This window comes from Hippichthys cyanospilos, chromosome 4 (genome assembly GCF_059441005.1).
Source record: "Hippichthys cyanospilos isolate Australia breed blue-spotted pipefish chromosome 4, RoL_Hcya_1.0, whole genome shotgun sequence".
In the NCBI taxonomy this organism is placed as follows: Eukaryota; Metazoa; Chordata; class Actinopteri; order Syngnathiformes; family Syngnathidae; genus Hippichthys; species Hippichthys cyanospilos.
The window spans coordinates 9465092-9482180 of record NC_142372.1 but is presented as its reverse complement, the minus strand read 5'-3'; the positions used below and the strand labels follow the sequence as shown (position 1 = coordinate 9482180).

At 38.4% G+C, this 17089-nt stretch overlaps 1 protein-coding gene across 3 annotated transcripts in view; it reads right to left on the bottom strand.

The window, feature by feature from the left end:
* Positions 1-17089, bottom strand: part of myo5aa (myosin VAa) — a 47932-nt gene that overhangs the window by 26791 nt on the left and 4052 nt on the right. For all 3 annotated transcript variants that reach the window (XM_088412940.1, XM_088412938.1, XM_088412939.1), the window contains exons 2-6: positions 6636-6746; positions 5229-5400; positions 4163-4307; positions 2064-2220; positions 624-767 (exon numbers count right to left, since the gene is read on the bottom strand). In XM_088412940.1, the coding sequence (XP_088269066.1) occupies positions 624-767; positions 2064-2220; positions 4163-4307; positions 5229-5400; positions 6636-6746 (729 nt within the window). The remainder of the gene's footprint in view (positions 1-623; positions 768-2063; positions 2221-4162; positions 4308-5228; positions 5401-6635; positions 6747-17089) is intronic.

Below are 17089 nucleotides of genomic sequence, written 5' to 3'. Positions count from 1 at the left end.
AAAGGAGGCTTGGAAAATGACTGGCAGTGAAAGAGTTTAGCATGGATGGAAAATTTCCCTCCTACTCTTTACACTTGTGGAGACCTCGTAAAAGCATGAGCGAGACTGTATTCCGATGAGATCTATTTATTCTGCCGTTATGCAGCATATACTTGAAACAGGCTTCACCATTGTTACAGGCCAGATGGCTAACTACGCATATCAAGATCTCTCTTGACCTTCTGAACTTTTTTGTCATCCCTATATTAGACAAAACAACTCTTTTTAAGCAAACTCTTTTTAAACAAACTCTTTCTAAGCACGTGTTATAGTTGAGAATGTGATTTTAAAAAACTGCACTAAAAAAGCTTTCAGCGATTATGAACGGCAACAACATTTCAGCAGGTTTTCTATTTCAGAAATCGAATTATATAAAATATTTTTGAGTACTGTCAGTCCTGAAAAATGGAAGCCTTCATTTGAATTGTCCTTTCAATGACAGCATTAAAAACATGTCTCACTACTGAAACATTCCACATCAGATTTAGTACCTGAGTCGGGTATTTTTTTTCTGTATAAAAATACGTGATGAGAAATAAAATAAAAAAGCAAAAGAGAGCCACCCTAAACATTGGTTCACTCACCTGGAACACCACTCTGGACTTTTCTAGCAGATATGTCCTCATGTTGGCGCCGATGATCCGGAAGCGGTTGTCAAAACCGATCTCGATATACTTTCCAAAGCGACTGCTATTGTCGTTCCGAGTCGTCTTCGCGTTTCCGATAGCCTTGTAGGAAGGAGACAAACATGTTGTCAATTTTGGATGCAGAATTCAAACTAAATTCAGGGAGACCTTTTGATGACCCCCTACATTTGATGACCAAACATTTATTTAAAGGTTTGAATTATTTTTTTTAAAAATCCTGTGGAATATCTCCAGACAAAAATAATGAATTCTGATTTAAAAGTACTTTTAACATAACCTTGACATTTATTGCTTGTTTATAGGGGCAACTGAGTTATTTGACCATTTGAGCAGCAAAAAATGAATATTTTGTCTTGAAATCCCACGCGAGCTCGGGAAGAACATGCAAACTCCACACAGGAAGTCGGATTTCTGTAACTGTGAGGCGGACATGCTCTTCACTGCGCCATCGATTTGCCCATAAGTATTAACTGTAAATGAAAAATAATAGTACAAAAGTTTTAGGATAAAAGAGTGTCAAAAAAAAACTAATTTGGGCTAAGATCAAGATCCACATTCAAGCAACTATACAGCTGGAACACAATCAAGCAGAAGCATATCACAGCCATGTTGTTAAAGTGACAATATGTAACATTTAGACCGTTTTTCATTCAAAATGAATACATTAGATTAGTATAAATTCCAAAAACTTGCAAATAAATATGTTCTTAACAACCAACAGAATGTTTTAAATATAATCGTCGGTCAAGTTATCATTAAATGATATTACGCAGGGGGTGGTACTCCTGCGGTGGTCGCCATGTCTGTTATAGCTACGGACAGCCGGAGAAGGAGTGTGTATTGCTGCATTTACCGTAATGCCCCTAAAGCTCCCACGGGTGCATGCGAAAAATTACACATACTCCCTTTAAGATACCTTGGATTTGAATTGTGAAAAATGTACTTGCGTGCTGAATTAAATGCCCGCTGTACATTATATATATTTTATGATGCCAACAGTTTGACTCCATTCTGTACGATTGTAAAAAAGAAATAAAAAACACAAGCTCTAATGATGTCTTGTTGCTGAGGCCAACAATCCAGTCTTTCACTGCATATTTTCCCATCCTGCATCAGCCAAAGTAATTTCAATGTCTCACACAAACATGCCTTGGTCCTGGCATCCACACACTTGCAGGTTCTGCAATATGGACAAAGGCTGATACAGTTATAGACGCTGCGGTGACATCACTGTGACGGAAGCAAGCTTTCTATTCATTCCGTGAGTTCCTCTCTGATTGGCCGGAGCGGGATGGAAGTGGACAGGAGGAGGGTGGTGAAGCTCACAGAGGGGAAAGGGCGCCAAGTGGAGCAGGAGAGAGAATAAATAGGAGTCACCTCCATGATGGGGTTGGAAGCCAACACCTTCTCCTCCACGTTTGCCTCGCTGGCCGAGCCGCTGACGGTGGCAAAGTATCTCATGGCGTACTTGGCTGATACCGTCTTCCCTGCACCGGATTCGCCGCTCACGATGATGGACTGGTTCCTCTCATCCCTGCAACAAGACGACTCCTAATGTCATTATGTACATACAAGCAGTGTGAAAATCTTGATTTGAAACGTTCTCCCGTTGAGTTAAAGGAAAAAAATGGACTGTTGATTGGTTGCATTGTATCATGCACTGGTCACATGGAGTAAAGTGTCAGCTGCAGTTTTCTTCTAAGCTCCTTTTTTTGATCTTTTATAGGGATGTCATTATAAAAGAAACTGGGGCAGCTCTGAAACGCTTGACTTTTTTTTTTTCCGAAGCTCACCATTGAACCCTGCCTCTCTCTGAGAAGACAGGATATTCCTTAGAATGCCCTCTTTCATGAACTCCCGCTCAAGCTGCCCTTTGGGTCCGCCAATGTTTCTTTTCTTGACCTAAAATGCTGCTGGAAGGCTCCGCGACACACTTGCTGCACTGTTTTCCGGAAATGTCCGTGAAGCAGTATGCTGCATGAGTCAAGATTTGTCGCTGGACTTGAAGTACTTGTCGAAATATGAACATTAAATGGTCAAATTATTTGAAGCAAGTTTCACAAAAACATTCGGTGTATATCTCGGTCCTGATTGCTTATATCATTGATAATGACAGAAAAAAACTAATGTAATGCTTGCTATCTATTGTTAAAGGGATAGTCCACTTATTTAGTCATTTTCAGCAGTAAAACAAGTTATAGTATTCATTTCTCGAATTATTAATTATATATTTGTACAATAAATATTTTTAAAAACGCATTTCGCAACACGTTGTTGACTGAAAATGTCATTACGTATGAAAGGCTCAGCTAACGACCAATCACAGCTCATGTTGTAAATAACAACAAGTAAAGTGTGATTGGTTGTTACCAGAGCCTTGGACACAGACGTCAGTTTCAGTCAGCAACTGGAATTTATTTATTTATTCTTAGTAACGTTATTAGTTTGTGACTGAAAAATAATTTAGTTATGAGAAATAAATTATGGTAAAAAATATGAACTTTTGACTGCACTTATATTGTTTGGCAATCTTTTTATGGTGTTCACTCTTTCCTGTATTATATATTAGTTATACTTACTCATTTTCTTTTGTACTTAACAATGTTTGTAGTAACCATTTTAAAAATGAGTTTTACAGATAAATTTATTGTGGTCATTTATATTATTGTTTCATAACCATAGTCCATTTTCCTTCCTATTATTATTCCCCATTACTATTATTCTAACATTAGGAAAAAAATTAAAAAATATATACATATTTGGCATAATATTTGGTGGAGGGCAAACTTTGGAACCAGGGCAAACCCAAAAAGATCTCAATAAAAGGTTCCCAAAGGTTCAAATTCCTACCCTTTTCTCCAGTTTGTGGTGGCAGAAACGTGTTTCCAACCCTCCAACCTTTTAATGTAAATCTGTGGCTAATGCAAAATGTTATTTTTGGTGGATGTTTTTTGCAGATAGAAGGTGTGTAAACCTCCCCAAATCACATTCAAGGTCCCTAACTAATTTAATCGGCGTTAAACTTTTGGCCATCTCTCTGAACACTGGACAAATAAGTAACTAGGATTGATTGGCTGTACTCTGTAAAGACGTATAAATGAGTCTTTGGCAGTGAATGAGTTAAAATACAAAAAAATATTTTTTATTAGGATTTTGAGTTTAATTCTACAGCAGTCTTTTCATCAACTTGCCAACTTGGTGGTTTTGATTCATTTTAGACCTGCTACAAATGTATGGGGGCAACAGGAAACAGTGGCACACACAATTCTGAGTTACATGTGCGGAGACACCAGTTGAGAGTGAAGCGCAAACACCCAGTTTGGATCGGGGACCAGCTCTACACAGCATAGTAATTGATATAAAGAGCAAGAGTGAGACCACCGTGAGGCTATTTCCAGCCTGGATGTGACCTACAAACCCTAAAGAGCAACAAGGAAGCTCTTGTACAATCAAGTGGAGTGCAGGATCATACAAACCTAGCCATCTGTTTGTAAGCTTCCTCTGCTACAGCGAAGATGTGTGGGTCCATGTCTCCCATGTTCTGGCCACTGTACGCATTGATGATCTCCGTTCCGTAAATGGGCAGTGTCTCATATGGGTTGATGGCCACCAAAACAATCCCTGCGAAAAAAACAAACAAACATAAAAACATATGGTAGGAAAAGCAAAGGGCTGGAAAATGTTCAGCAAATTCAGGTAAAGCTTTGTGAAAAGTTTCATATGAGGTATTGAATATTATAAAGCAAAACACTTTTTAGTCTTAAAGTATAGAAATGAAGCATCGCTTCTCCAAGGCACTTGGAAAGCATGGGTGTAGACAACAACGTGTAAAAAAAAAAAAGTAGTGCTGTCACTGGAATATTTTTGCTGTTCTATTGAATCTTTTATCAATTAATCGCATAATCTGATCAATTGTGTTTTTTTTCAAGTGTATTACAAAATGATCCCCCCCCTTGTTTCCTTACTTATTACTGTCATTTTAATATTGTTTTGATTACAAAAATCCTAAACAATTAGGTGGAAACAAAACACAAAAAAATATTGGTAAATGCTGATACAGCCTTATTTTAATTAGATTAATTTCAGTTTTAGTAAATGTTACGCTATGGAAATTGAATATTACACGCTGTCACGATTCAGTATTTTTAGAAATGATAATTCTGTTGAATATTCTATCAAAGTAAAAGAGACAAACATATTTTCCTAATTTGAGTTCATTATTGATATTTGTTTGGTATTGTTTAGTGATTAAAAACTAAATTAGGCAGTATAACAGGAGGGATTGATGTTCTCCCACCTTTTTGAAACTCATTCAATAACTGGTTTGGTGATCATAGTCAGCCTAACAGAATAATTACAACAGTGAGGCTAGAAAAATGACAATTTTGTAAACTTTGAAGTCAAATAATGGCTCTAAACGATTCCTCAAATATGAAGATGGCTAGTGAGTCATCAAATACTTATCATTAACTTTCTAGAGTTAAATTAGAAACAAATGCAATGTTATGATTCACATGGACGTAACACACAGGGCGTTCTTACCGCAATAAGTGTAGATGAGCTTGGAGTCGATGAAGCGAACTTTGAGGTTGTGCAACACTGCCGGCTCATGGAGGTAGCTGAGCGCCGTGAGGTCATTCTCGCCCACCAGGATGTCGGGGTTTCGTAGGTAGGGCAGGCTCTCGGTCTTGGGGTCCAGCTTGTAATCGAGATTCTAAGAGCGGGAAATAAAGAAAATGTCAATGAAAGCCCTTTAGCCCGTCTCATGTCAGAAACCATTTTTTTTTTTTTTTTTTTTACACAAATGGAAACCTCTAAAGAATCTGTTATAAAAAAGACAATGTGACTTCCTGTGATTCCTGCTTTACTTACAATAACAATCAAAATTGAGTTTGCCATTGTATTTCTTGGTTCACTGCGACTATTGTTAAATGGATAAATTAAGGATAACTCTCTCATATTTTTGCACTACTATACTAGTGGAAATGGGGAAAAATACTTGAAATGGTCACATATTTTTAAATAGATTTCAATTGCTGCGAGACAACAACATCCATAAATTCTATTTACTAAAAATTGGTCCAACAAAAGAGTCAGGTTTTTGGGACTGATTCACTGTAGAAAACATTACAACAGGATCCAAACAACTGTCACAGAAAATAAAAATGACCTGCAAGCAAATCTTTTAAGTAGTTCTTTGTTTTTTCAGTCTACAACTTAACTTCACAAAATGAGTGTCTGTCTTGTATACTCACTCGCGCCTTCATCGGGAGATACATTTTTTTTTTAAAAAGGTTCCTAAAGTACTGCATCAAATATAGTAAAAATCCATTTTGTTGATTCGTTGGAAGGGACAGCTTGGAGCGAAGTCAACATGACAAGAGCGTCCGTCGCTGTCTTCGAAATGCTCAATGAGACGACACCGCCCACAGGATGTATTCCAAATGCATTTTACACAGACAAGTGTATCTTATCAGAAATATGTCATGGGATGTGCCCCTCATGACTTTTGGTAAAAGTACCCTGCTTGACATGCTGTTTACACTTATGTTTACAGTGTCATTGGTGCAAATTGCTTTTTGGCGGCCATGCTTCATCTTCAAACATTCCGTTTGGAAAAATTCAATTAACCATATATTGCCGTCTAATGCTCATTCAACCGCGCCTCCGGAAATCTGCCCCTGGTGTTTTGCTTGGTGAAAAAAGCTTCTTGTATGTACACAGCAGCAAAGTTTACAAAGATAATGAAGAGAAATCGAGGCGGTGGCGGTTTCAAGGAATGAAATTTGCAGCTGTATTTTTAAAACGCTCCCTGAGTACATCTTTGCTAACCTCATTTGTTTTGCGAGCTAATTACAAAACTAATAACGCTAATGAGACTCTGATGTGTCTTAGCGGTGTGAAGATGAACATAACTGAAAACGGTTAGGAAGAAAAGGCATTACGCACCGTTCCATCTTCCAGCGTGAGCTGCAGGGAGGCATCGCCACTTTTATAGTCCTTGACCAGCTCGGCCGACTTCCACACTTCCTCGGCATCGGGGATCCAAACCCGAGCGCACTGTGAAAGATACGAACAAGAAAAAAAGACGTCAAGCTGGATGATGACTTACACACAAGTGCTCAATTCAAGAGTTTTATTGTCATATGCATAGAAAACACAATTAATTACACAATTAAATTCTTATTCTGTTCACTTCCCCACTTTTGCAGAGGAAAGGTTCTCAGGCAGGTTTTGTCCTTTGTTTCCAGTCCCTCTTATTGCTAATTCTGGCATTAAACCGATGAACAAAACAATACATGATAAAAAAAAAAATTAAAAAAACAATGTAAAAATAGAAAACAAAACATAAGAGGGCCAAGTCTCATACTGAATTGAAAGCCAAATAAAAGAAATGTGTCCTTAGATGACTTTTAAGGCAGGACACAAAAAGGTCTTGCTTGACATTTACCGGAAAGGCATTGCAAAGTCATTAAATGTGAAAGTGCTTGTGAGTGCTTCCATTGTCATTTTTTCCCCTATACGCTAGGCTCTACTTTTTGCTACAACTCTTGATGTTGATGAATTTTGATGATATGTTGCACGTGGTATTAGGGCACCATTATCGCGTCACAAATTGTGAGGGAAAAATAACGGAAACATCTCCATAGGATTCTTTCTATGTTATACATGAAGTTATAATTTCATCCAGCCTGAATCATCAGACCACAAAAAGAATAGACACCAATACCACTGATAGCACTCTTGCGTTGGAGATACCATCTGCGATGAACATGCTACTTAATAGCATGTAACTAGATAAAAGTGGGACTGCTTGTCATCCCATTCCCAGGAAAATCCCGAAATGCCCTCAACTGTTAGCCTTTGTTCATTATATTTTCGTGTTATTTTGCTCAATTGATTACCTTGCATTTGGTTTATTTTTGTTTATGCTGTTTGCCAGGATGCAATGAGTGAAGATGTCGTCTGTTGTTTAGCTTCTTTTATTAGCAATTAAAATAGCTAAATTCCACAAGCTTGTTTCTTGTGATTAAACGATAACAAACATTGGGGTATGCATTATGTTAAAAAGTTTTACATTGCATTAGAGTATTTAGTGTTTTGCTGTTTTTTTAACAGTTAGTTGACTAGATGACTGATGAATCTCTCCTGAAATATTAGCTTTGAAGGTATGGATGAATCTGTGTTTAGCCTGAATTGCTGGCAGAAATTAGGAGAGTCTTTGCTACGTATGTCTGTTGACTTCTTGGGAATTATTTTTAAATTCCCTATTGGTTTGTTTCCAATGTTGTGTTTATTTTGTCAGTGTACTTATTAATTGCATCCCGCCCATGTCGTATCTCAGGAGGATTTTTTTTCACTTCTTTTTATAGACTTTCAATTTAGCGAACAAACAATGGCATTGAATAATGAATTTATCGGACAAACAATGATGATAAAGAAAGTAATTAAACAAGTAACAACAACAAAAAACATAAAATTCCAACCAACCAACGCTTGAGGCTGAAAAAAAAGCTATTATTTTTTAAAGGTAACACAACATTTGTACTCCTCTTTATATGACATGATGCATTAAAGAATTACTCCAGACAAATTGGGATGGCGTCATCTATTACTTATTTGGTATTCACAACAGTGCTGTGTCCTTGTCTCGCAGAAAAAGCAGGGGATTCATGTATTCCAAATATATTCTATATCCATAGAAAATGTTGTTTTGACCAAATGGAAGTAGCGTTTTTTGCCTCAGGCAAACTGAATCGACAATAGCCAGACATTTGTGGCAACGCTGCGAAGGCAAACGACAAAGCAGATTGAGCACTTGTGGATTGTATGCGGCTGCACAATTGTCTCTCTCTCTACCACACATAGACAGACAGATGCCCACACACTTGACTATTGGGGGGAAAAAAAAGCACTCATGAAGTCGAGACTGGATGTAATCAGCTGATCACAGAGCGTGGAAAAACAGCGATGAATGCAGCCAGTCACAAGGCGGTAGAACCCCCATCATACGCACACACGCTCTCGTTCATAGCGGTCTTCCTTGTAATGACATAAGACCACTGAATTGTGGAAAACGACCCAAAACCTTTCTTTGCATTAATGTATTCTATGCGCCCCCACTCGTTTAGCATTCAGATTAATATTCCATTTGAGTTATATGAATTTTATATATATATATATATATATATATATATATATATAAATAATGAAATAGGAGCTCAGGGCTCAGGTAACAATCACAGCTCACCTGCTTTCTAATTTAGGTCATGTGATTTTCGCAAGCTGAGATAAGATTTGTTGTTACCTGAGCACAAAGCAAATGTGATATAATTTTATGCGACAACAAAATGCCCCCTCCCTCCCCTAGAAGGATCAATACAAGTAGATTTTGCTGCTTAACTGATATTCCACAACCCGAATATTAATCAGAATGGAATGTTTAGACTAGAGCATAATATTGTAAAGAATTTTTTGGGATTGCCTTCCTCTGTTAACAACCGGCTACTTGTGTGGTATTTGGCGTTATATAAGCGAGACGAAAAGGAAAGAGTACTTTAAAGAGGTTTAGCGGAACAAATTCTAGCGAGTGTTATCCATTTGATCTGGCCCTTTATAAACATTTTGTTATGGTCTGGGATCATTTGATTAGTTGTGACTTGTAATCCCACATTCCCTTGCAGACATGAAATCATGTCACTCAAAACGCAAAGAACCAGAGGTTACCATATGGCAGTTGAGAGATTCTGGGTTTGAATTTCAGCTCAGGCAGAAAATCATAACATCTCTGCACTGGGATATTTATGAGGGATTTCAAAGCAAAGGGGGTTGCCGGTGTCCAAATACTTTTGTCTGATGTGTATCCACACAAGTCAGGATTTAAAGCCCCTAAAACCTTTGCGTGTGATAATCTGCACAGATGAGAGGATTTTCGTTCTGCAGTAAAGTCGAGGAATGAAGGCACGCTGCAATGCCGGACATTTGACAATTCGCACGATTGCTCGTCTGTCGATTTCACTGCGTCGTCGATTCGTTTGCGACTATTGCGATCCCACGCTCGAAGGACAGAGAGTCCTTCTTGCGGACGCGCATGACGAGAGCGAGGCTTTTAATTGGATCCGCTGCTTCACTACCAGTCAACTGAATCATGACATCATGGTCACGCCAACTTCCTGAGTGTTATTTGAGTGACTGGTTTTAATAGTGGGATGCTGCATACCTGTCACATGACAAACAAAACAAAAATAGAATTAACTGACTTGCAATCGTAAGATGCCTTCTGTAGTGTCATCTGAAACAAAAATCAATATCTTTCTTTGGTTCTGAATAAACTCTTACCAGGATCTTGAAAATAATGCAATCCAAACATTTTCTATCATCTTGTTCGCATTAGGGTCAAGGGTGAGCTCAATCCTCACCCAGCTGACTTTAGGCAGGTCAATCTAAGGCCACACGTGAACAACCATTCATGCTTAGATTCGCATTTATGGGACAACTGTACCTAACGTGCGTTATTGTAATGTGCGAAGAGCAGGGATAACATTCAAACTCCATAGGAAAACTGCAGCCAAATTTAAGAGCTGAACAATTACCTATGAGAGTATAATAATTCATAAGAATAATCTCTGAATGAATGTGACATTTCACTGTCATTAGATTATTATTCAAGCAACCAAAAACTAACAACTATTTTAGGTAATTAAATCCGAAATGATGTGTGCTGTGCTATCATTTTGTTTTATTGAATGTACCTGCAAAGGCGTTTTTTTTTTTTTTTGAACGGTAACAAAGTACTGGTGGCAGAAAAAAAAACACAGGAATGAGGAAAAGGAACAAGCAAAATAAATAAATAAAAATTCAAGACCCAATTTCCAATGTTAATGTTTTAGCCTCAAAATTTTACAAAACAAACTGGCCCATTTGACAGTACAGGGACTTTTATTTACGATAGAAGAGGTCTGATTTCAATCTGAGAATATCAGATTCCATGGCTTTTTTTCTCCCATTTCTTCTGGCACAAAGCCACTCGCATTGTGAACGTGAACAACAAAAGTAACCATGACTCCTTTCTGGCAGTGCGTATACTGGATAGATAGAGTGCAATAAACAGTCTGTACAATTGTCGCTACCATGCAGCAATCAGACAGGAATGGGGAGGAACACAAAACGACACATTTTTGTTCACTGTTAAGCAAACATCAAGAAGTCACACACACACAAAATGCCAAATCCGGCCAAAACACAGTTTACTGTTCCAAACATTACTATGGCAACCTGAACTGTAAAACCTGGTGAAAACTCAGCTTTATGCTTAAATAGTGAGTTTCTTAATGTGACTTTTAGAAAGTATCATTTTGCTCATTTCTAACAATGAGATCTAGTGTGATCTTACATTACATATTCTTTTAATGTAACGACTGAAATGCTCATTAATGTACAATGGCACCTATTGAACAAATAAGTAATTAAATCAAACTATGCATCCTCAGTGTCTCCTGGTCCCTGCTACACCATTTTCTTGCTTCATTTTCTCATTTCCCTGCAGAGAGCGCCACTGCAGCCAGCCTAGCAACCAAGAGGGGTTGAGCTGGGAGGAAAGGATAAATGGATGGGTAGGCAAGAGCGCTAAAAATAGCATTGACAAGTTTTGTACAACATCACACCTCGTGGCGGCAACATCGCTGCACTGGTAAGCATACAACTCCATCCTCATTATCGCCTTAACACATTTTCGGGCGGGACGTCAAGCCCAATCAAGAGGAATTAGGAATCAGTAAAATACGCTGCATATCAACACACGGTGACACAATCCGGAGGGAATTAAAAACAAGGTGACAGCTGGAACATGCTGAATTATTTTACATGTTTCAAGGACGAAAAAGAAGAGGAACCACGGTGGCTTGAATTGATGGCGGGTGTGTATAGCGTGGCACACAGTGACATCACTACAGGGAATCATACTGCACTGAACTCACTTATGGCAATATAAGTAAGTGGAAATAAGGCTGTGATTGAACAAGAGATGCCGATAATAACATGACAGTTTACCTGGAGTCAATGCTATGGCCTCCAAGACAGGAGGGAGGATAGCATGACGCTAATCCAGGTTTAACTGAAACGAAGGATCAGGAGCTGATTAGGCTATCAAAGGATTTAACGCTGACCAATCCTATTTCACCCAACCACACCACCTTTTAATTACCATGACTTTCTCTTCTACAGGTGACAGTATATTCAGCAGGAACTTTTGATCTTTGCACTATCCGCCTAAAAAAACAGACAAAAACCCGGATGTGGTTATGTTGGGGCCCAGAAGTGATCAATATAGCATTACCAACACTTCATATGATACACCGGAGCTTGAGGGGGAGATTTGATTGACATTCTCTGTTATTAATTCACCCATCCAATCATATACAGTATTTTCTCTAGTGCTTGTCCTCAGTAGGTCACCTGGAGCCAATCCAAGTTTACGTTCGGCCGAAAAGCTGCGTACAACTTGGATTTATGGCTGAAATGAGTCCAAGTAATTACATTGGTTCCCCCAAAAATACAAGGAATTTTTTTAGATAACTACTTACTAGAGTCCATGTCAGAAAAAAAAAAAAAGTTAAGCCAATTGCGGCAACGATTGTTAATCCTCTGCATGACAGTAAAACACGCCATAAATGCGGTGAGAATGCCAACTTCAAAAGAAAACTTTTAACATAATAGATAGACAGGAATGACTTAGTGCGCTTTCATTTTGAAGTTGTTCCCAGCAGCGTGTCGTAGCGTAACAACTTGACTAGTCTTTCTTCAGCCACTTTTGCTTCCAACTCCCGATATTAAAAACCCCTTGAAGACCCTCACAAGTAAATGAATTACACTGACATTGGCAGCAGTTGCGTCAACCAGCGTCAAGCATGAATTAGCCGCTAGCTAGCAGCACTCAAGTGCTCCATATAGGACTGTACACTTTGATGCTCATGGTTGCTGATTCTACTGATCACATTTTAACAAATCACACTTTCGAAGTACTGTTTCCGTCAAAAAATTAAGTCTCTTAGAATCAAATTTATTCTATTCTGTGCCTAAAACTAACGTTTCTAGAGCAGTGTGCTGCTTAATACAGTTTAAATTGTCGCTCATGAAAAATTTATTAACGTTTGTCATGCATAATTAAGTGGAAATTTGTTATTTGGTCTTTTAATTTCATGATTGTTTTTCACCAGGTGAAAACAATGTATTTTTCATTTTTATCCAAATACACCAAAGTTGATTTTTTTTTTCTTTAGGTAGGATATTCAAACAACAAAAGTACAAGACAGCTGCAGCCCTAAACTGATCTCTAGTCAATCATAAGGCAACTATCGACAAACAAATAATGCTTCAAACTTCAAATCACCTTTAAGATCACAAGTTCATCCGTGTTGCCAGACACCTGCTGAATCAAGTCCATTTCTGACGCCGCCCTGAACTTCTCCCCGGGATGCTCATGCGCAACACTCTGAAGTTGGATCATGATGCCAAAGTGGAATTTTCTTGTTGCAATGCAACATCAATAAATGTCCTTATTCCAGACTGAGGTTTGGAAGTCACATGCATCGGAAGAGTGGTGACTGCCGGCCATAAAGGAACACTTGAAGCTCTGGGGAGTGTTAACAAATCTGCACAAAGTCATTGGCAGATTAAAGGACTTCGCCTTGCTAATGCTGATCTGAGCCTTTCACTCTTCATCAGGCTGACTCGCTATGACTCCTCTGCACCTGTGCACTGTTGATTTACCTAATTTATCACTTTATTTGGCATGCTTGTGATACCTATTAATGATATCAATGAATGTATTTGCATAGAGAAATACCCATTTACCATATAATCTGGACGGATCCAGATAATGCTGCATCATTGTGGAATTTATTTTTGTTATTCTTCTACTACGGGCAACATGCATCCGAGCCAGGTTTTTACAGATGGCACAGAAGTGAAAACAACTTACTTTGGCTTTTTTTCCATTGAGGCACTTGGGAAATACGTTACTGCCCCCTAAAGGACTGGAGTGAAATAGGTATTGGGCAGCAGTGCTATAACAGAATATCGCAATGTTTTGACAATGGCGAACCACCTTAAAATTTGATGGCCAACATCTTTGTTGAAGGCACTTTTTCACACCGATGCAGGTGTGAAAAAAGGCGTGCTGTAGGAAAGAAGTCCCATATTTTCTCAAACAAAAATCTTTATACATCTTTAGGAAATATATTCTTATTTTATGACCCTATAAAAGTGTCTTATCAATAAAGGGTGAAAGTTTTGGGGGGGACAACGGTGCAGTTTATGAATTCACCTCTTCAAGGGGAAGTCAAGTCAAAGATTTTCTTAATATTTCGATGCGGCACTGCACATGTGAACACTATATCCTGATGTTTGTACTCCTAGACTATCAATTAAGCAGTAAATACAATCTGGTTTTATCTATCTCAAGGGGCGGCCATTTTGCCAATTGCTCTCCAATGAATGACATTTCAGACACTCATGCAGCGACCAATCCCGTCTCATCTTGAGAAGAGAACAGGTTACTTGAGCAACTGTCATTTCATTTTCAGTCAACACCAGATGTCAAAAAAGATGTTGAAATGCACTCTCTGTAACTGTCTAGGATTATGGAGAGGTCCTCTGCCAATGATCCAAAAAGTTTGCCAAAAAGTTTGCAAATTTTTAGTATAAGGCACCACTAGACACTGCAGTGCAGAAGTCAACGGTCAGTCTGTGAATGTGTGTCTGTGGATGTTGTACAAGAGACATGTCAGAGATAAGATCATGGCAGAAAGGTGGGCCAATCAGACGGATTTTATCTGTGAAAGTGAGATATTGTGGTATTGTGTGATATAACTCCTCCGTCTCGAGTAAAAAGCAACGAGTAAATGCCAACTCTTGTGTAACTGATAATCTGATACAGCTATTATTTTTGAAGCCTCACAGCAATGCTAAACCATCTCAAAAACGTGCACAATCTCTGCCCAATTAAAAGTATTCGAGAAACTTCTTTTGACGACATTCCTCCTCAACATCAAGATATTCCCGCATTTCGCCCAAGGTCCAGAACGGAATGTGAAATGCTGTCAGTGCACACATTCCCAAGTAAAAGCCAAGTCAACGGAGTAGCTAACTGCTGGGGCGTCGTCACATGATGCCACTCATGTGAGAAGCTGCTGTTTTTCTGCTCGCCATGACGCCATGAGGCCGGAACCCTCAGCATTAGCGGACAGAATGCGCTGTCAGGGAAGTCCACTCATAGGTGCAGCCGAACTTGATAACAAGACATTCTGATCTTCGGTTTAAACACTAAACATCGTGTAATCACAATATGTGAATCAGTGATGGCAGTAGTGTTAAATTTTATACTGTGGCAACATAAATATAGAAGAATTTTAGCAACAAGGAAGTCACCTTCATGATTAAAGCTTGTCAGCATCTGTGTACAGGAAATAGTAACCACTAAAACCTTAGGTGAGCATTTGCATTCAAGACCTAAAATACATGAGCATCTGAACACCTGATTCAAGTTTCACCAAATGAGCAAATATATGAAATCAAAGACAAAATCAAAACATAAGTGGACAGTAAGACTTAAACAGATTATGTAAAAATATAGATTGTCTAGACCCAGCAGACCTTCACACACCGAATTAAGGGTGTGTCCCCATGTGGACTCCACTTTCTACAGCATGGAGAAAAGGATAAATCAAGTTCACAAAATTCAGATTAAATTAAAAAATAATAATAATAAAGTCTTGATGATCATTATCTCAATCGTATATCAAAACCAAACTTACATCTACGAACATATACTGCAGTTCCCGGTTCATGTTGTCGGGCAAGCACCTAGCTCATGCTTCTCCGGATGCCTCCAACCGTTCAAATCCAACTCAAGAACACATTCATTACAGGACAGAAGACCCGCATAGTATCAGAAGACATGAGCAGACTCCGCAGACACCCCGGAAGACTTTCTGATCCTGTGGCATGCTAAGTGGTCCTCCAAGCTGTCCGTCTAACTTCCCATCCTCCTTCCTTGATCACATGAGACTCTGCTGAGGGAGAAACAAGGCTTTTCCACAAAGCCTCCACGGCCGCCGCCTACAGTTAAGATGTAGTTGGAGCACTGGATTGACAATGGATGATTTTTGTGACATCATTATTTTCATGAGGCAACAACACACACATTGGCTGAAAATGCTACAATGCAACCCCTTATAGCTAAGGTCAAAGCAATAAAATTACTAAAAGGCATTTGACCTCAGAAATATATCCTAGCGGGGTCAGGACAGCGATGCCAACATGTCAGATTGGACATATTTCGCAGATAATCGAGTTTTCTGACGAGTCTAATTCAGGCGATGGTCGAAACAAAATGAACAACATACATACATGAAGAATGTGTTAATGTTCAACTTTTGCTGGTTCATTAAAAAATAAGTCAATTAAATGAAATAAAAGAGCATTTGTTTCTCCCAATGTATTTCAATAGGTGTCAATTATATGATGATCTCCAATAATGATCGGCTGGCCTGGTATCTCTACCTTAAGAATAGCAGGTGTCGACGGTAAATATATTGTTCAAATAAAAAAATGAAAAAAAGAACTTTTCTTTTTTAGTTAATAAAATACATTTAGTAGTGCAATTAAATAGGGTATCCTTGTGCAGTATCGTGTCCATTTTTGGGACAAATTCCTCCACATTCAACTTGCAGTATTTTAGCTATGGAATGGCACTTTCCAGGAAGTATGATAACTAAATTGGTTGTGGCATTTCAAACTTTGACATGATGTCACTATCTGGGTGAAATTTCAGCTCCCTTGTTTCTTCTTTCAATGCTTAACCTTTAATGTAAAATGCACAAAAAATCAAAGGATTACTGCACAGGGATTAATCCATGTGTTTGTGTTGCTACTGATTGAATGGGTGTGCGATTTAACAATTTATGTTTAATTGATGTTGTGCTGTGTATTTTCTGATTTTTGTTATTTCTAAACTGTAAATTGAGGCTGCAAACGGCAGAACGCTACAGAACACAGGAATGAGCCAAACAAACAACAGCAAAAAATAAACAACATTAAACACATTGAGTTGGTTTAAAAATGTTACATTTTACTGTCACGAGAGCTTTATTTCCTACAGAATCTTCTCACAATAACAGGAGGATTCTTCTGTTTCAACTTTCACATTCTCAAGTGGCACAATATTTTTTTTTCATGAAGACTCAATAGATTTAAAAAAAAAAAATGGAATCTTTAGTTTTTGCAAGAGAGGGAAAAAAATAGTGTGCTGAGTTTTCAGCTGTGACTCATCTTAATGCAGTGCAGCATTTCTTGATTGTGAGATTATCCCCCCTTTGCTGCTCTTCACACCAATTTCACAACCA